This window comes from Stegostoma tigrinum, chromosome 29 (genome assembly GCF_030684315.1).
Source record: "Stegostoma tigrinum isolate sSteTig4 chromosome 29, sSteTig4.hap1, whole genome shotgun sequence".
Classification (NCBI taxonomy): Eukaryota; Metazoa; Chordata; class Chondrichthyes; order Orectolobiformes; family Stegostomatidae; genus Stegostoma; species Stegostoma tigrinum.
Genome location: NC_081382.1, coordinates 26,324,710 through 26,344,609, shown reverse-complemented (window position 1 = coordinate 26,344,609; position 19,900 = coordinate 26,324,710). Strand labels below are relative to the sequence as shown.

Genomic DNA, 19,900 nt, shown 5'->3' with positions numbered 1-19,900 from the left:
ATCACTGCATGGGAAATGAACAAGGTTCTGGTTTGGTTAAAGTAAATTAAGGCTGTCGGAAATGCTTAGTAGCATTAGAAAAATAAACCATATGAGCTGTAGTCATTTACCTTTTTTTTTAAAAAACATCTTTTTCACTGTTTTTCCAAGGCTTCTGATAGTAGCTGTTCTCGAGAGGATCTGCTGTCTCAGCTGCTACGGCGAAATGACCAAGTTCGGAAGTTGGAAGTAAAGCTGTCAGGTACCTGCTTTGATAAACAAGTTTTTCAGTTTGCGTGTTGTAGTCGGCATTTACATTTTATTTTGTGATCATCTATTTCAGCTTAAGGTGTCGTAGTAATGTGCGAAAAAGAGATGTAAAAAATATTTTTGTATAGAAAATTCCAAAATAGTGTTTTATCTTTTAAATATTCATATTCAAGCAATGGTCAAAAGCTTGATTTAGTGTATATACATCCTTGATATGTTTTGTTTATGTTAGAGAGTCAGTTTAGTTCAGGTTAACATCACAAATGACTTGAGTTGAATTTGACAAACCATCTGTGGCTGATAAAGCAAGTGGTTGGGCACAAGTTAGAATGCTGTGGAGGTGTTACATGGGTCATCTGACCATGGCAAAATTGAGACCATTGAGTGAGCAAATAATGCCCAATTAAGCTCATTGTGCCTCCGCTTGGGCAACAAGAGAGGCTAGTGCTCTGTGTGTAGTTCAGCACTTTTAATCCAGATGGCTGCTGGCATAATTAGAGGGGGTATGCAGGGAGTGGGGGATGCCTCTTGCCAGTTGGAACCTCTTTGCAAAAGTTTTGTCTCTCCTGAACATCTTACACACCACTGCCTACTATGGCCAGTGTGTCCCTCTCCCTCATGTGGCCCTGTCAGCTTGGCTCCAGCAGGATCCTAGATTTACTTGAATGCCCAGGTCTCCAACAGGTGGGCATCCTGGAGATGGATAGAAGTTCTGCCTCATACTAATTAAGAGGTTCATTACCAGAAAAATTAAAGCAGGATGAGCTTGCTAATTGGAGGTAAGTTTGCCCCTGACATTTACATGGCTGTGGGGAGCCTGTCAATAATATTATCCAGCCCTTGAATATTTTCATGACTGTGCACTCTAGGGCCGTGGGTAGTGTTGTGGAACAGAAGGACCTAGGGGTACAGGCACATAATTCTTTGAAGTTTGCAACACATATAGACAGGGTGGTTAAGACCATAAGACATAGGAGTGGAAGTAAGGCCATTCGGCCCATCAAGTCCACTCCGCCATTTAAATCATGGCTGGTGGGCATTTCAACTCCACTTCCCTGCACTCTCCCCGTAGACCTTGATTTCTTGAGAGATCAAGAATTTTTCGATCTCTGCCTTGAAGACATCTAACGTCCCAGCCTCCACTGCACTCCGTGGCAATGAATTCCATGAGCCCACCACTCTCTGGCTGAAGAAATGTCGTCTCATTTCCGTTTTAAACTTTCCCCCTCTAATTCTAAAGGCATTTGGCTAGTTTGCCTTCATTGCTCAGCCTTTGAGTATAGAAGTCATGTTGAGGTTGTAGAAGATATTGGTGAGGCCTCTTCTGGAAACTGGTCTGGTTGCCCAGTTATAGGAAGGATATTATTAAGCTTGAGAGGGTTCAGAAGAGATTTGCAAGGATGTTGCTGGTTATGCATAGTTTGAGTTGTAATGCAAGGCTGGATAATGTGGAACATTTTTTCATTGAAGCTTAGGTGGTCAAGATGTGACCTGATAGACGTTTGTAATGTAAGAGAAGTATAGATAGAGTTAATAGTCATTGTCATTTACCCAGGATGGGGGATTTCAAGACAAGGGGGCATATTTTTAAGGTGAGAGGAGAGAGATTTAAAAAACACAAGGGGTAAATTTTTTACACAGATGGTGTTTCATGTGTGGAATGAGCCACCTGAGGAAGTGGTGGATGTGGGTACAGTTACAATATTTAAAAAACATTTGGATAAATATATGAATAGGAAAGGTTTGGAGGGATATGGGCCAGGAGCAGGCAGGTGCGATTAGTTTAGTTTGGGATTATGTTTGGCATGATTGGTTGGACCAAAGAGTCTGTTTCCATGTTGTATGACTTTGTGACTCTATAAATACACTAAACTGTCAAATTCTAGTACATGTTAGATCTGTGTAGTGCATTGGGGCTCAAAGTCTTATTATTTTCTACAAGTATGATTTTTGGCTGTCCCAAAAATGGCATTTCAGAATGGACCCTGACAGCAGACATTGTGCACTTGAATGCAAAATGTGAATGCATTTGACTTAACAGCCCTTCTGATGGCTGGAGTTAAATCGTCGTCAGCGATGAAAATTCTTATTCGAGGAAAATTAGTGGAATTTGTAATTGTCTTGCATTGCTGTTTATGAGAAAGAAGGGAAGCCTTATAAATAATTCACAACAAAGCAGTGAGGTAATTATTGTGATCCTCGTACAAGTATTGGAAAAAAAAGGCAATTTTTATAGTAATGGATAAAGGACGATCATTTTGACAATTATCCCTCAAAGTATGTTAATATGACAGCTGTTTTGGGTGATCTTAGGAAATTTACATTTGCAAGTCATATTAAGACTATGGCATGTTAGCCAGTAACTTGTAATCATTTGGTGTGACTCCAACCTTATTAACATCTATGAATATTTTTTAACATGTAAAATGACCTAGGAAACAACAGGAGTAACTACCAAAAGAAAAATTCACCCCAATTCACATGGAGGTATTAGAATAGATGACATGAGCCTTTGATGAAGAAGATTTTAAGGACGACCTTAAATTAAGAGGAGACGGGTTTAGTCAGGGAATTCCATAACCAGGAATGCAAACTACTGAAAGCATGATTGCCATTGGGGGTTAATTGGAATTGGGAATACACAAGTGGTCAGAATTTGAGGAGTGCAAAGTTTTTGGTGTTTAGAGCTAGAAGAATTTGAAAACAAAAATGAGAATTTTAAGTTTTAGGCCAGGTCAGGGGTCAAGATACAAAGGTGCTATGTGAGTGGCACTTGGTTAAGGTTTGGATATAAGCAGCAGAGTCTTGAAGGAGCTGAAGTTTGAGTACAAGATGGGAGACTAGCCAAGAGAACATTGGAAAAGCTGAGTTTCAGTTAGCAAAATATGGATAAACTGCTCAACATTCTCCTTCTGAATTGTATTTGTTTGTCCTTGTATTTGGATGTCTTACTGTGATTGAAAATAACTAAGAAACTGTTTACAACTCTTTGCAGCAATGACGAGTTGAGTGTAGAGCAAAAGGTTAAATTTGAGAGAAGTTGGAACCTGTGCTGACAGTGAAAAGTAAGGAGTTAACAAAAATTTTAAAATGTACCTTCTTCCCAGGGTTTTACGTGGAGCAGTAACAATGCAGGAACAGAAATAGATCAGTCAATCTGTTCAACCAGTTTGGATTATTGTTGATGAAAATTTTAATTCATTCTAGCCTCCTTGGCTCAGTGGCACCATTGCCTAATAAAATATAAATCTTAAGTATTGACATAGCCTCGACATCTTTTTCAGAGAGCAAGTTCTAGATTTCTAGTAGTCTTTGTGTGAAGATGTGCTTTATGATGTTACTCCAGCTCTAATTCTAAAGCAATGTCTAGAATTGAAGAGAATGCTCCAGATTGGATCTCATCAGACTTTTCAAATGTAATTTTGCTTTCACCCTTGGTATTCCAACCCTTTTGAACTAAAGATCCATTAGCCTTTTTAGTAACTAATTGAAACTTGCGTACTAGTGTTTACTGATTTCTATTTTATATTTGAATGCATATGATAAGTATATTGGACTTTTCTGTTAAGTGAGCATTGCTTGAAGTCAAGGATGCTTGACAAACCAATGAAGGATAAATATGAAATTGGCAAACAGTCTGGAAACTTTAGCTTTAGATATTGCATTATTGACACAATCCAGTCCAATCCATTTTTAATGTTAATGTGCTCTTTCAAGAGGGGATTGTGTTTTGCACTGCTGTGATGTCAATTAATATGCACTGAGAAAACTAGGAGTTGTTAATTCATCTGATGGATGTGTGCAGTGCTCATCTTGAATTAATATCTTCAAGGTTAACTTGTCAATATATTGAAGGAGAGAAAATGCTTAGAATATTATCTATCATCTTTTTGTACGTAAGAAAAAACTGTGACATGATATGCCTCATAATAATAATCAAAGTACTTTGTCTTGTGAAGAGTCTGTAATGAAATTAACTTTTCACGTTGTTTATTTGCTACTTTACTTTGGAGTATAGATGTCTTGGACTTTTGCATTAACATGGTAAGGTTTGGATTGTCATGAGGGAATAGTTTCAGCGCATATTTTGAGCTTTTTTTTCCATTCAGTTTGACATGTTTTTCTTCATTACTGGATTCTTCATTCTAATTTCTTGGAAGTTGATGGTACAATTTAATGTGTGTACTGCCTCTAACTTGCCATTTTGCATTTGTAATCTAAATGCAGATTCAAAGAAGTTTGAAAGACCACATTGGTTTCTGCTTTAAACTTTTTTAAACTCCCTCTATTTGAGCTTCAGCCTTCTAAATCATGCCCGCACTTTTCCTTTGGGCCTAACACCTCCAAGCTGCTATGGCACTGAAGCAACTAGTAGATTTTTGTTTATTGAAACAAAGATAAAGTGATCTGTATGATCTTGGTGACATTGTCTTGCCACAGCGAGATTGCTGCAATGATAGTTTAACTGTTGAGCTTCACTTTTCTTTGTTTGTTACATTTAAAGAAATACTGGGGTACACAATGTTTGGGACAGTAATGTTTAGTGCAGTACCAGTGCGGTGTGCTAGGGAAACACACTGTCAAGTTGCTGGATGGAAAAAGGTGACATCGGACCGCGTGGAAAGAGACAGGCTTCCCTCATCAATGTGAGGTGGCCTGGGAACTATTGCCAATATAAGGAATAGAGTCAGAATTAAGCCATTCAACTCCTCAGGTCTGCCCTGCTGTTGTGCGAGATCATGACCGATCTGTCCCAGGCCCTAACTTGTCTTTCATCCCCGCTCCTCAGCTCTCACTATGCTATTTCAAAAAAAAAATCTCCCTCTTTTAAATACTTTGTGTTCCATTCTCCACAACTCTCTGGGATAGAGAATTCCAGATATTTGCTATAGTCTTAGAGAAGAAATTCCTTCATATCTTTATTTTAAATAAATGCCCCCTATTCTGGATCTATGTCCCCTACTTTGAGGGTTCCTCAAAATTTAAACATCTTTCAATATCCAGCCTATTAGATCCTCTCAGAATCGTGTATGTTTTCTAAAATGTAACGAACAAAGGCCTAACCTGAGTAGTCGTTTTCGATATGTCAAATTCTTCATCCCAGGAATCAGTCTAGTGCGTTTCTTTTGAACTGCCTCCAGTGCTAGCACATTCCTTTCTTAAACATGGACACCGAAACTGAACACAGTTGTTGCTCTCACCAAACCCTGTATGGTTGTAACAAGGCTTAATTACTTTTAAACTCCAGCCCCCTAGCAATAAAGGCCACAATTCTATTTGATTAAATTATTTGTTGCACCTGCAGGTTTCATGCGCAAGAACATCCAGATCTCTCTGTGCTGCACTTGTTTGAGGTTTTTCTCCATTTAAATACTAGTCTACCTTTTGGTTCTTCTACAAAGGAGCATGACCTTGCACTTTCCTGCATTGTACGTCATCTGCTAAGTTTTCGCCCACTCATTAACCTACCTGTATCCCCTTTGCGATGCCTCACATCATCATTGCAGCGTGCTTTCCCACTGGCTTTTGTATCATCATCAAATTACTCCAAAATCCCCTCCAGGGCACTGATATAGATAGTAATTAATTGAGGCCCTGGTACTAATGCTTGTGGCACTCTTATAAGCACATCTTTCAAACCCAAAAAAGACCCATTAGTCTTGACTCTGAATTGTGTGTTCGCCAATCCTCAACCCATTGCTAACATATTACCCCCAATATTGTGAGTTCCTAGCTTGTACAAAAGTTTTTATGTATCACCTTATCAAATGTCTTCTGGAAATCCAATACACAACATCTGCTGGTTCCTCATTATCAACTCTGCTCATTATAGCCTTAAAAAAAATTAGCAAATTTGTCAAACATTTTCATTTTTCACAACAAAAGTCATCCCTATTTGTTATTGTCCCCAGTTAACCTAGAAGTTTAATAACGGTATTTGTAAAAGGAAACTCTTTACTTGACTGCAATTGTGGGCGCAACTTGGAGTCTGCAGAAAACATTTAGAGCTTAACAAAAAGTGGCAACCACCTAACAGGCAATTGCTCTGGGTTATGTGGTAAATCTCTATGCTTGTTGCTATGATACAGGGCATATAAAAAGACAAAAAGAATTACAGAGAGTACAGTCGAGTGATGGCACCTGACTAGTTCAAACCACAGAATACGGGGTAAGATAGGAACAGCTGACACATGTGAATTTGTTATCAGGTGTCCTTGTGTTTATGTCTGTCAAGTTGCAGTAGCTGCTAATCACTATGGTAGTGCTTGGTGGACTGTGTTTGGTGATGGCATTTTCCCATTTCATCAACATGTGTCTCCTAAGGCCTTTGCTTCAAAGTTGCTTGCAAACACGACCTGTTGCCTTGTGTGACCCACGGGTGCTTCACTGAACAGGAAAAGTCCTTCAGTATGCAATCGTCTTCTGCCCTGGAAGCGAAGCCAAGCAGATTGCCTCTGCTTGATGACTACCAGTTATACTTGGAAGTTTTCCTATTGAATGGATTGTTGCGTTCGTGCTTTTTACTTTCTTGATATGCATAATGGGTTACGATAGTATTTCAATTCTTTACAGCCATGACTCCAGTTTTATAAAAATGATGTCACAATTTGCATTTGTGGGGGTAATATAATCATATTGCTTTTTAATCATAATTTCCCTGGCCTGACTATGGCAGAGACAAGAATTCTATGTGATCAGCAAAAGAAAAGGACAGAGGCAGTCTCTAGTTGGAGACATGCATCCTGCAGTTTTTTAAGGATTCAGGAGATGTGAATTATGGCACCACTGGGGGCAGAAAAATGATCAGAACAGGCTTTGTTGCTGGTGACTCATTTAAGAAACTCTGCTTAGGGTGAGAAAAGTATGGGGAGACTGTAATATACTGCTGAGCGAAATAGGGATTGGGGGATGCATTTAAAAGTGGAGTAACTGGAATTTTGCTGTAAAGGCCGTAAGTCTGTGGAGGCTGTGATAAACTAAAAGGAAAAAGTTCCACTCTGATGTAAAGGTGCCTACAATCAGAAAATAATCTTTAATCAAACCTAGCCAGTAGTTTTATTTTAATAGGAAAGTGCTCAAATATAGGAACATTAAAATCAGGGCAATCAAAATAGGATGGAGGGTTGCAGTGAAAGAAACATGAGGAAGATTAAATGATGACTTGAATAAAGTTATGAAAGAAAAAATTGGTGTAATATCGAGAGGCATGAAACATTAGGTTATTTTCCTTTGACTGTCAAGATGACAATAAGCAGGAATTCTAAAATAATCCGAGATAGAGGCAAGATTCAAAGAACCACTGTAGACAATTATTAGAATGTGGAATTCTCTGCTGAAAACCACTGTTGAATCAGAGTGCATAAATTCTTTTTAAAATCAATTTATAGGTAGATGAATGGAAGAAAAATTAGGAGATGGGCAGTGAGGAAATTGAGATTAGCTTGACAGTTCCAATGGAGAAAACAATGGGCAAAATTTTTTGGATAAATATCCTGTTTCTACGTAGTAATATTTGGTAACTCCTACTTTTATTGTTAACAAATGACAAAAAATTGACAGTTATTTTCTTTTTCTGGGTAACTTGTACTTTTAAACAGCAGAGAGGAACATTTCAGTATTTTGTGTTTATCACTTCTCCAGAGAATTACAGCCCTTGCAGCAAAGACAACTGTTGTTCCTCGTTTCTTATGGGTTCAAGTATTCCCATATTACCAAGTCATAATCTGGTCTCTGAGCACTTTCCACAATTATTGGAAAGTTTCTTTCATTTACCCATACCAGTAAAGCCTGTTCTGATTGTTATTCATTCTCCTGGCCATGCCACAACAAATCTCTGGGAATCTTTAGAGGTCTGCAGGATTTATCTGTTTGGTTAGAGACCATTTCCCATCTGCATCAGCTGTAGTAACTTGTAAAGTTAAACAACCTTTTCCATCTGACCATGCAGAATACATGTCAGCCTATGATATTCCAGACTTGCAGGGAACCCAGCAACTTGATCTCAGAATGACTTCCTTTGCTCTCTTTGGCCGTGGAAATGTGAAATGCATTAATCTAGTAAGTAGGAATGTTAATTACCATTCCTTGATCTCACATTCTCTTAACCTTAGACATACACAGATAATTTACAACATACGTGTTTATGCTCCTGCAGCTTCAACACCATCTTAGGAGACTCCAGACCTACTCATGTTATACTTGGAATGCTGCTGTTGGCTCAAAGCATAAATACATGGCACCATCCTTTTAGTAAAACAATCTAAAATCTTCTTCTCATCTCCAGCATTGAAACCGTACAGCCTATAGGCAAGTGAACTTCAGAATAGTTCACATGACCACCTTCAGTTCCTCTAAATTTAAAGCCACAGTCCTAAAAGATGATGCTGTTATAAACCTTCTATTAGGATACAAGTCTGCGTGTAGAATATTTTGGCAACATCCCCCTGTATACTATTGTTATCTTAAAATTTTGTTACATTGTCACCATCTCAACAACCAGTACAAACAATCTCTCATTATTTTGTAACCCTGATTAGTCTTTCAAACACTCAGGTCATCTCTTCTCTTCACCTCACCTCACCTCACCTTACCTCTAGATATATCAGAAAGCTGGGAATGGCAAGTTTTGTTACTCAATTGCATGAAAAATCTTAATGAGTTGGATAAATTGATAGAATTCATTTGATGCATTTGAACCCACCGTGATACTTAAATAAATACTTGTTTTTGTAGTGTAGAGTGCACGGAATACAGTAGTTCGGTTTTAAATTGTATTAAGGCTAATGTTTAATCTATCTGTCTTAATTTAACGTGAGTTTGGTTTCACATTTTTAGCTTTACAAAGATACCTTTCTTACAAAACAGTTTCATTCAACGTTTCTGTAATAGATTCAGTGATGTTGTTAGTTAGATATTGTTTATTGGTTTTTAAGCTGTTCAAGGCTTTGAGAAATCGCTTGTGGGACGCGGTGAGTGAACAACAGATTAAAATTGTTTTCCAAAGCCTAATTTACGAGTTCATATGACAACTGATGGAAAAGATTGAAACTGTTACATGTGAGTTACAATTAGTGGTTCTTCCAGTAGTTCAGAAAAATACTTTAGTTCAATTCAGTGTTTAAGCTCGACAGGCTCCAGCATGTATCCAACATTACTTTCCATATTATGCTTTATTTTTAAACTGTAAAGTAGATCTTTCTTTTTGCCATTAACATGTTAAGGGAATGTCATCAACACATATGTTCTCCTTAACAGTAATGATTTTCTGTTGGGGAAAATCATTTACTTCCGTCACTCATGATTATTCCTGTGTTTTGTTTTCTTTTTGCCTGTTTTGAACTCCTGACCTGCGTCCCCCTCCCCTAATACAAGATTATGCTGAGCAGCTGCGAAATTTGCAGAAGACAAAAGAGAAGCTTGAGATTGCATTAGAAAAACATCAGGATTGTACGTATTTTAATTTTTATTGTTTCTTATTGAGAGATTGAATTCATTGAGTTTTTTGGGATGGTAATTCATTTATAATAAAGTATAAATAAAGTCAGAAACCTTTCTGGATTACTTTGTCTTTGAAGACGTCAGTCGCAAACATAGATAACAATATGATTCTATTGTTAAAATTTATGGAAGAACATTTGCAAAAGTCTTTTTTAAAAGAACCAATGTTATTAATTTTGTGGCAGAAAATAATATTAAGTGTCGGGTTTTTAAAAGGCAAATAACGGGACAAGACAATTAGATGCTTAATGAAATTTCATTTACCATAAAGTAATAATATCTCATATTTTTATTCCAAATTTTAATCAGCCTCAATGAGGAAACTTCAGGAACAGAATGAGGCATATCAAGCCAACAGAGCAAAAATGGCAGAAGGAATGGCACAAGCCTTAGAAAAGAGGGATCAGGTAACCTGACTCATGTTGCAAAATGAAGATTACATTATACTACGATAGTTCTGATGCAGGTTCACTGGACTGAAGATATTAGATCTGTTTTTCTCTCCACATATGCTGCCAGACCTGCTGAGTTTCTCCAGCACTTCCTGTTTTTGTGTCAGATCTCCACCATCACATTTCTTTGTTTTATAACGTAATGCTAAACTAGATTGAACATTTTTGGATTGAAGTAGCCAGATGTATGATCATTGATTACTGTGCCTTTCAGCATCATTCTAGAACTCCTTGCAGATAAAATTCCTAAAGAGCTGCAAATTATTTTTAAATGCATCATAGTAATCCCTTCTCAGAGCAACTCCTCATTCTGCATTCAAACTGCAGTCCACTGCTCTGAGCTTTGCAGTACGAAAGAGGAAAAGCACAGTTTAACATGCGTTCTAAACTTGTTTTGTTTTCTACCCCCATGATAAGGCTCCTTCCTTTTGCTAGTAGCTGGTTACATTGACAACATATAGACCCTAGCAGTTAACAGTTTCAGAACACCAGTGTACTGTAACACCATCTCTGTCTGAGAACTTAATGTATGTCAGATTCACAGATAAAGGGTTGTTTGGGAGATGGAGTCACAGGTAGACAGGGTCATGAAGGAGGCATTTGTTACATTTGCCTTTATTTGTCAGTTTCTGTCAGAGTCTTGGACTTGGGATATCATGTTGGGCTGCAGAGGACATTGATTACACCATTTTTGAAATACTGCATTCAGTTCTGGCCTCCCTGCTGTAAGAAAGATATTGTTAAACTTGAAAGGGTGCAGAAAAGATGTACAAGTATGTTGCTGGCGTTGGAGGGTTTGAGCTATAGGGAGAGGCTGAATAGGCTGGGGCTGTTTTCCCTGGAGTGTCTGAGGTTGAGGGATAACCTTATGGAGGTTTATAAAATTAAGAGGGGGATAGGATGAATAGTGAAGGCCTCTTCCCCACAGTAGGGGAGTCCAAAACTAGAGGCTTAAAGTAGAATGGAAGGATATAAAAGGGACCTAAGGGGCAATTTCTTCATGCAGAGGGTGGTGTGTGTATGGAGCGAGTTACCAGAGGATGTGGTGAAAGCTGGTACAGTTAAAACATTTAAAAGATATCTTGATGGGTTCATGAGTAGAAAGGGTTTGGACGGATATGGACCAAATCTTGCAAATGGTACGAGACTAATTTAGCATATTTGGTTGGCATGGACGAGTTGATTGAAGGGTCTGTTTCTGTGCTGTACAACTCTGACTCTAATTAATCAAAAGATGCACTTTATAGATTCCATAAATGTATTAATTTAATGCATTGATTTAAAACTGTATTTCTGAAAACGTTTCTGCAATTATAGTTTAGAAAGAAAAATAATTGCCATTTTTATTTTTAGGACTGGATGCTGAAAGTTTCCATTCTTGAAAAGGTATTGCATTTTCATAGCTCTTAAGTATTGTCCATTATTATGAACTGTTCACTGGCTAAAGAGAATTAAGAAATGGGATTGAAATACTTTTGATTCAGAATGGTATTAAATTCTTTAGTGATTTTCTGACAGCTAATTTGTATGCAATGAGATCCTTGAAACAATGGTTAGCTAAATGATGGTTAATTTGTTTTTGTCATACTGGACAAGGTGCAGCTGATGATGTGATGAAACATAGCAGCTCCAAGTGACACTCAATGGCTAAAAGACTCCTGGATTCCATCTATGTAACCATATCTTCTCCCTTCATCGATGTTAACACAAAAGAATTCCACTTGTTTCTTGCTCACCTCGTCTACAAGGAACTGCAGTATATTTGCACAATAATGCCTTATTAATGTTTGCAGCAAGGTAGTCCACTCTGACATTCTTATCTATGTGACTACCAGGGTGGTACTCCCTGCACCAGTTATCATGAAGGTTCAACCATCTCAAGCTCTCCCTTTCTGAACTGCGGTAACCCTCAGGTTAAACCACTAATGGTCGTTTCCCTCTAATGAGAGAGCCCTTTGGTCATCTGGCTTTACACAAACTTTATTAACTAGGCATCCATGATGTATTATACGGAGGCCACGTGTAAAATGATTTTCAGAATTGCTTAATGGCATTGATTTTGAAGTTGTCTAAAAATACCTTTATAGATTTTAATAGCCTTTCCTTTTTTTTTAATTAACTTTTGTAGGAGAAGACAATGTTTGAGAATCAGTTGAAGCAAATGAAGGATCACGGATTAAATCTGTTCCAGAAACGAGACGAACAGGACGAACTGGATGGATTTCAGCAACAGGAACTTGCCAAAGTCAAACATATGGTATAAAAAGTGGAATGTGAAGGTTCTCACAATCTTCCATCAGTTAGAAAGTCTCATAGCTTTATTTTTGTTGTATAGTTTCTGGTGAGCAAAAGTTTTCCCCTACAGCATCTGCAGTTCTTTCCATTTTTATAAATTTTCCCTAATGGAATTTGGAATAAGTTAATTCTCAACCACTTAATTAATCTGATATAAAGTTACATTGTTCAGTACTCTTATTTATGAGACAAGTAGTGTGCAAATTGCAACCCATAGATCACTGGCAAGCAATTTCTTGTTGTCCTGTAACTTAGTTTTATTTGCATTTAAATTACTTGGGTTGTTTCGTTTCAGTTAGGTTTCATTTTTAAACTTAAATCTGACAACTATGTTAAAATATTTTGATTCAGATCTAATACTAATTGGTAAAAATCATTCTTTTATTTGCTTGACAGCTCTTGAGGAAAGAAGAACAGTTGCTCAATATTGAAAAGGAACTTGAAGAGCGTAAAATAGAGCTAGATCAAACCAAAGAAGAGCTGAAGCTCTCCAGTAAGAAACTCTTAAATCAAGACAAAATGCTGGAGCAGCTGCAGACACTAAATGCAAATATTTATAAAGAAAGGTACCATATGCTTAGAAAAAAGTCAGAGTTCTGAATCATTTTTTCCCATATCTTTACAGTTTTATGTTAATTTAAAATTAACAGGTATTTCTAACCTTTGATTAGTGCCATGGAATCATTCACATCCACCTCCGAACCAAAGGGGCTGCAGGAATTACAGGTTTAAAAAAAAATGCCTGAATGTAGCACGCCTCAGTGCTGTGCTGAACTGTCAGCTTGGATTAGGTTTTGAAAATTTAGGTCTTGTTTTACCAACAAAGTTCCGTGTAGGAAATGTGGACATTCAGCTAAAAAGCACATGTACTTTGTGGTATAATCATGCCATGTGAAGTGATCGTTTATAATTGCTGTGCTGTGGCAACATGGCAGCAGAAATAGGCCATTCACTCCATCAACTCTGCTGTGCCATTCACTTTGTTCATGGCTGATCATTTACTTCAATGTCATTTTCCCACACCATCAGCCTATCCCTTGGTGTCTGTCTGTCTTCAGAAATCTACCAATTTCTGTCTTGAACATGCTCAATGGATAAGCTTCCACAGTCCTTTAGGGTAGAGAATTTTAGAAATTCACCAACACTGAGTGGAGAAAGTCTTCCTCATCTTGGTCTTAAATAGCCTACCCTTATTCTGAGACTATTGCCTGTATCTTGATGTTGCCAAAGTAATCATCCTGTTTACGTATGCCCGGTAAGGATTTGAGGTGTCAATGAAATCACACCACTAATCTCATTGTTCAAAACCCACAAAAAATTCCTGAAGTTTCCTGAATGTCTCCTGCTAATACTGTCCCACCATCCCAGGCATTAATCTGTTGAAACTTTGTTACATCCTCTTTGGTAAGTTTATCTTTCCTTCGATAAGGAGATGAAAAATTCTCCAATACTCCAGGTACAGTTGCACCAATGTTGTATACAGTTTTAACAACATCATTATTCTTATATTCAGTTTCCCTTCTGACAAAGGCCAGCATATCATTCACCTTCCTAATTGCTTGCTGCACCCCATGGTGACTCATAAATAAGGGCACTTGGATCCCTTTGGTCATCAACAGTTCTCAGTCTCTCACCAGTGAAGAAACATTCTGTCTTTCTGATTTTTTTCTAACAGTGTAGGTAATTTGACACTTATTCATATCATACTGCATCTGCCATGTTCTTGCTCATTCACTTAACCTGTCCAAGTCATCTTTAACTTTCCTTGTATCCTCATTGTGAATGCATTTTTACCTATTTTTGTGTCTTTAGCACATTTGGAAATATTCAAATATTTATCCTTGCAGTACCTGACTAGTAACAGTCTATCATCCCAATAATTACACATTTATTCCTACTCTGTTTTCTGACTGTTAACGAATTTTTAATCCAAACTGGTATATAGCCTCCAATGCCGTATGTTCTAGTTTTGTTCACTAACTTGTGTGGCACCTTATCAAAAGCACTGAAAATCCAAATACTTTATATCCGCTGGGTCTCGTTAACTATGCTACAAGTAGCATCTTCAGAAGCTTCAGCTTTGTCAAAGATGATTTCTCTTCATTAATCCAAATGGACACTACCCAGTTTTACTATTGTTCTTTGTGCCCAATTAATGTATCTTCTTTAGATTGTAATATTTTCCTGACCACTGACATGAAACTAACAGATCTGTTGTTCTCCATTTTCTCTCTCTCTTCCTTCTCAAGCAGTCTGGTTATATATGCTACCTTTCTGTGTGTAGGGACCTTTCCAGAATCTGTAGAATTTTGAAAGATGTTCACCACCCAGTATCTCCACAACCATCTCCCCCAACATTATGGTACATAGATCGTCTGGGCCGGGGAATTAACAAACTTTAATCCAGTTAACTTTTTGAGTGAAGACCTCTTTAATAATACTAACTTCTTCAATTTCTCATTCTCACCAGTCCCTTGGATTCCTAATGTTTTAAGAGGTTTTCTGTTCTTCCACCCTGATGCCAAACAATGTCACCAAAATAAGGGTCTGAAAAAATGACAGATAATGTTTGCTATGTTGTTCTTTAAAATCCTGTTAAATTTTGTTTGATGTGCAGAGAGGAATTTGAGGCTATCAAAAAAAGTGCAGAAGAAAAAATAATGGAGTTAGAATACAGAATACAGGAATTACAGGATGCGAATCAAAGACTATCAACTGATTTACATAAGGTACAAATGTTTAGAGTTTTATTTCAAGTATTAAAAGATTCAATAATCTTTGGCAATCCACTTCCTTGTTCAGCCATATGCCCATTTTAATCTGAACAAAATTCATGCTGAAATTAGCTTCCAGTTGTATTTCAGAATCTGTTTATTTCTTTGCTAGATCCTTAGAAAGTGCAAAGTTATAATTTAATGTGTTTAAATACTTTGAAAAATAACTTATGCCTTTGATAATGCGATGTAGGTTTGTAGTATGTTTTATTATTTGGAAATTTAGATTTGAAAGTGAGGGAAAAGTAGATTTTAGTTCTGTGAATTTTGTGTTCTACAATTTTCTTTTTGTAGAGACCAGATAGTAATTTTGAACAGTGAACTAAATATGGCTTTTCTAAGAAAATATGTGATTTAAGTTACATGCATTCTTCATCCACCTGGATATCTAATTGCTGAATGTTTACCAATTTGAGTTTTTATGATACACAAATAATTGGCCAGAGGTCACTAGTAGAATGAGCTCAGAAGAAAAGTCATCTCAGTAGAAGGAGAGTTTTATTTAGTTTATAGAAGTCTCCAAGTTGTCAAAATTGGTAAGAAGTAACTGGGCATTTTGCAGTCTTCTGGCCATCAGAATTGAAAAAATTCGAAAAAATAATTAGAGTATAGATAGGACACTTCATTGGGACTGAGTGACCATTTAGGACATTGCTGCGAAAAGGAATGAATCTGTTTGCTGTTGATGTTGAGATCTTTCTCAGTTGTTTTGGGTGTATATATATTTAGCTTTATTTTGCCTTTGTAATAAACTTGTGCTGCTTTGTTAAAAGAACTTTGGCAACCTAGTCTGAATAATCTTAGTAACTGACCATTACAGGAATCAAACCTTAAAAGTAAAACTTATGATCTGTCAAGTCAGAGATAAGAGAGATAATGGGAACTGCAGATGCTGGAGAATCCAAGATAACAAAGTGTGAAGCTGGATGAAGACAGCAGGCCAAGCAGCATCTCAGGAGCACAAAAGCTGACATTTCGGGCCTAGACCCTTCATCAGAGAGGGGGATGGGGACAGGGTTCTGAAATAAATAGGGAGAGAAGGGGAGGCAGACCGAAGATGGATAGAGGAGAAGATAGGTGGAGAGGAGAGTACAAGAGAGTTGCAGTGGGAAAGAGATTCCCTGAGGTTGGTCCGGAGGGAGGAGGGTAACTTCTTCAGGTTAGGCATCCCTGGAAGAGGCTTCGCAGTGAGGTTAGAATTGCGATCAGAGATAATGGGAGCTGCAGATGCTGGAGAATCCAAGATAGGGTTGCAACTCTCTTATACTCCCCTCTCCACCTATCTTCTTCTGTATCCATCTTCGGCCCGCCTCCCCCTCTCTTCCTATTTATTTCAGAACCCTCTCCCCATCCCCCTCTCTGAAGGGTCTAGGCCCAAAACGTCAGCTTTTGTGCTCCTGAGATGCTGCTTGGCCTGCTGTGTTCATCCAGCTTCACGTATTGTGATCTGTCAAGTCAGTTTTCACTCCGAGATCTGACTTATCCAGTATTGTCATCAGCTGAGATCGTAATGGTCATTATAATGAGAAAACATGTGGTTACTACCAGGTTTTACTTAATTTTCATAGTTTAGTCCATTAACCAAGTCCATGTTATAATCTATTAGGGAAATAATGATGTACAAGGCCTCCTCAGGAAGTAAATATTGTGCTGCAGTTTGTATAATCCATATTGTTAAAGTAGTGTCAATCTGGTCTCTAATTTTTAAGCAAAACAAAACATTTAATATATTAAGAAAGCTAGAGAAGGAGCACATTGAACTCCAGAAATAAGAGATATGCTTTGTAATACATCAGTTAATTGCATGGTGACTACTACTACTGCTTCATTCTCATTGCTTTTAGATATAGTTGATTTTAAACTTGATCCTGAAGCTTATTGTGATTCTTGCATGTTAGTGAGTAAGCATTTTCAATTATTGTAAACTGTCATAAGTTGCCTTGATTTCTCACTGTATCTATGTTGTTCTTTTGAAATAGACATCTGCAGTGACAGAGGAGAAGGCAAAGTTTATAGAGCATCTGCAAGCAAAAGTATTTTCCCTAGAGAAACACTTAGAGGGAAATTTTTCAGAGGATGAGCATATTCAGGAGCTGCTTGAAGAGGTATTATTAATAGACTGAAAAATACCTTAATTATGCCTGCCAGTAAATGATTTTCAGACATTTTCTATTGCTTGATTATGTCTTGAAACAAATTATTGTGCATTTGAGTTCATTGCATTTTTCTCTCTCAGCCTAAATCTTTTAATTCTGTTTTTATGTAGTAAATGTAATTTTAATAAGGCTGAGTTTAAATCATAATTATGTTGCTAACAAGTTAATATGTTGTGCAGAAATCCTGTCTGGAGCAGAAACTGGAAGAAACAAAGCATCATTTGTTGGAAACTAAGACTAGCCACACTGTGACTGTCGGTACTCTCAAAACACAGGTATGTGCTTTCTACAGGTCAAATTAATGTCAATTAACATCAAAAATTGGTTGGCGTGGATGAGTTGGATTGAAAGGCCTGTTTCTGTGCTGTACATCTCTATGACTCTCCTTCATTAAAATATCATTGGCATATAAGTTGACGTGTGAAGCCTCAAAATGCCTCCAGAACCTGACATGAACATTTTCTTTTTGTTTCCCCCTGTTCTGTTTGACTATACGCCAAGCATAAAATGAATCATAGGTGTGGGTGTTCTGCATTTTAAAATGTTATTGACATCCAACACAAAAAGTTAGCTTGTCTTAAACTCATGCACATCTTCCTAACAAAGCTTATGCCTGTGTTTGTTCTCTTGCACCCAGTTATAAGGTAACAGGTGAAATATGTATTTATAGAGTGAAAGATTGAAACTGATGGACTGAGGTGAGCGTAACATGTAGTGACTGCAAAGTGGGACAGACTTGTACACTGAGTACATGCAAAAACATGATTTTTGGCATAAATGGGTTTGAATTCTATGTCAGCTTGGCCAATGCGCTGTGATTTAAAGTATGTTCACACTTCTGCTTTTTAAATTTCATTTTGCTGATTTTTTTTAACTAGCTAAAGTAAATGATAAGGTGGTAGCAATCCAGATTTTGATGAAGCGAAAAGATGACATGATGCAAGCTTTGGAAGACAGGAATGTTAGTCAGGTGCCTAGCGTTGCAAAGTTGGGAAGAGTACTTGTGGATTGGAAGGCAGGACGTTAGAATTTGTTGTTTGTAAAATATTGATGTTTAGAAAATGATAGGTGGGAATGTGGTGTGTGATCCCTTTAAAAGATGATGAGTTTTTCTCGGCTTGGAGATTAAAAAAGAAAATATCTGTGGGCAGCTTGTGGGTTTGTTTGCATGTGCACAGAGCACCTGAACTGTAACATTTGTATCAAAGGCTCAGCTGCAGTTTTGTTTAGTTATGAAGACAACCAGTTTTAATTTAAATCAGGCACTTAGATACTAAAAACCAATTGAATTTAAATCTGATGGTTTTGACAACATAGGACCAATCTCATTGTAATAAATTGATATATTATCGAAGATATAAAAGATGGGGACAGTTGCAAAATCAGTGGAGAGCATACTGCCATCTGCTGAGAGATCAGCTGTCTCAGCTCTCGGAGAAAGCATCATCTTAATAAAGCACTCTTAGGTAATATTCTGACAAAAGAGTTCAAAAGAGGAGCATTCCTTACCAAAGATCAATGGAGAAGACATGGAACATTCTGGAAGATGTAACCTGACTGTAATTTCGAGGGACTAAGTTCGAATTTTTTTTTTGTTTTTATATATGTGGGACTTATTTATTACAACAGCACACCATTAGAATTTTGTTTTATTCTGAAATAGTCAGTAGTTAGAAGGGAATTGTTTGGTTTGTTAAGAGTTCAGTTAATTTCTTCACTGTTAGAGTTAGATAAATAAATTGTTAACTTGTTGATTGTAGACTGAGTGTCGTGAGTTTATTTCATTTAACCGCTTCTTTATAACAGATTGGAGCGAGAGGCATGTTATATCACTTTTTCACACTCCTAACAGATTATAAGGTGAGACAAGCCTCTCTGAAAATTTCAGTTTTAGTTATCAGAAGGGCGTTGACCTCTGCTTACAACACTAGATATTTCTCATCAACCTGTTTTTACACACCTCTGGAGCAGATTGGACTTGAACCCCGCTTTCCTGGCTCAGTAAAGATATTCCTTAAGTTATTAACAACATGTGACTGACAACATGTGACTGTAGTCCAATTACTTGGCCACCTGTTGACAGGTTGTGGAATATCTTTAATATTTAACATGGCCTGAAAACCTGCTTTTATTTTATACTCTTATGACTGTTGGAAGAAAATATATAACAACACCTGAATGAATGAATTGTAGCTGTTCTCATTTGATTTGATCTTTCCTTAATGTTGAAAATTTTAAAAGAAAATCAGCAACTGTTTCACCTAGTTATAATAATCTGCTTACTTCCTAGATCAGTGAATTGGAGGAACAATTAAATTTTATGAAGAAAAAGCTAGTGCAAAAAGAAAGTGATATGAATGAAAAAGAAGCTCAATTAAAAAAACTGGTAGGAAAAATTAAATGAATTTGTTACGAATCCAAAAACAAAATCAACTTTTGGAAAAAAAAGCATCAAAATTTGATGTAGGTAATTGTA

At 37.2% G+C, this 19,900-nt stretch overlaps 1 protein-coding gene across 4 annotated transcripts in view; it reads left to right on the top strand.

Annotated features, from left to right (window-relative positions):
• golga1 (golgin A1) overlaps window positions 1-19,900 on the top strand; it is a 50,032-nt gene that overhangs the window by 7,466 nt on the left and 22,666 nt on the right. For 2 of the 4 annotated variants that reach the window (XM_048559130.1, XM_059638297.1), the window contains exons 3-12: window positions 151-241; window positions 9,622-9,696; window positions 10,057-10,154; window positions 11,553-11,585; window positions 12,328-12,456; window positions 12,891-13,060; window positions 15,112-15,223; window positions 17,248-17,373; window positions 17,604-17,699; window positions 19,715-19,810. In XM_048559130.1, coding sequence (XP_048415087.1) covers window positions 151-241; window positions 9,622-9,696; window positions 10,057-10,154; window positions 11,553-11,585; window positions 12,328-12,456; window positions 12,891-13,060; window positions 15,112-15,223; window positions 17,248-17,373; window positions 17,604-17,699; window positions 19,715-19,810 — 1,026 coding nt within the window. Of the gene's footprint in view, window positions 1-150; window positions 242-9,621; window positions 9,697-10,056; window positions 10,155-11,552; window positions 11,586-12,327; window positions 12,457-12,890; window positions 13,061-15,111; window positions 15,224-17,247; window positions 17,374-17,603; window positions 17,700-19,714; window positions 19,811-19,900 lie in introns of those variants that run through there. The other 2 variants (XM_048559132.2, XM_048559131.1) reach the window with 2 other exon arrangements.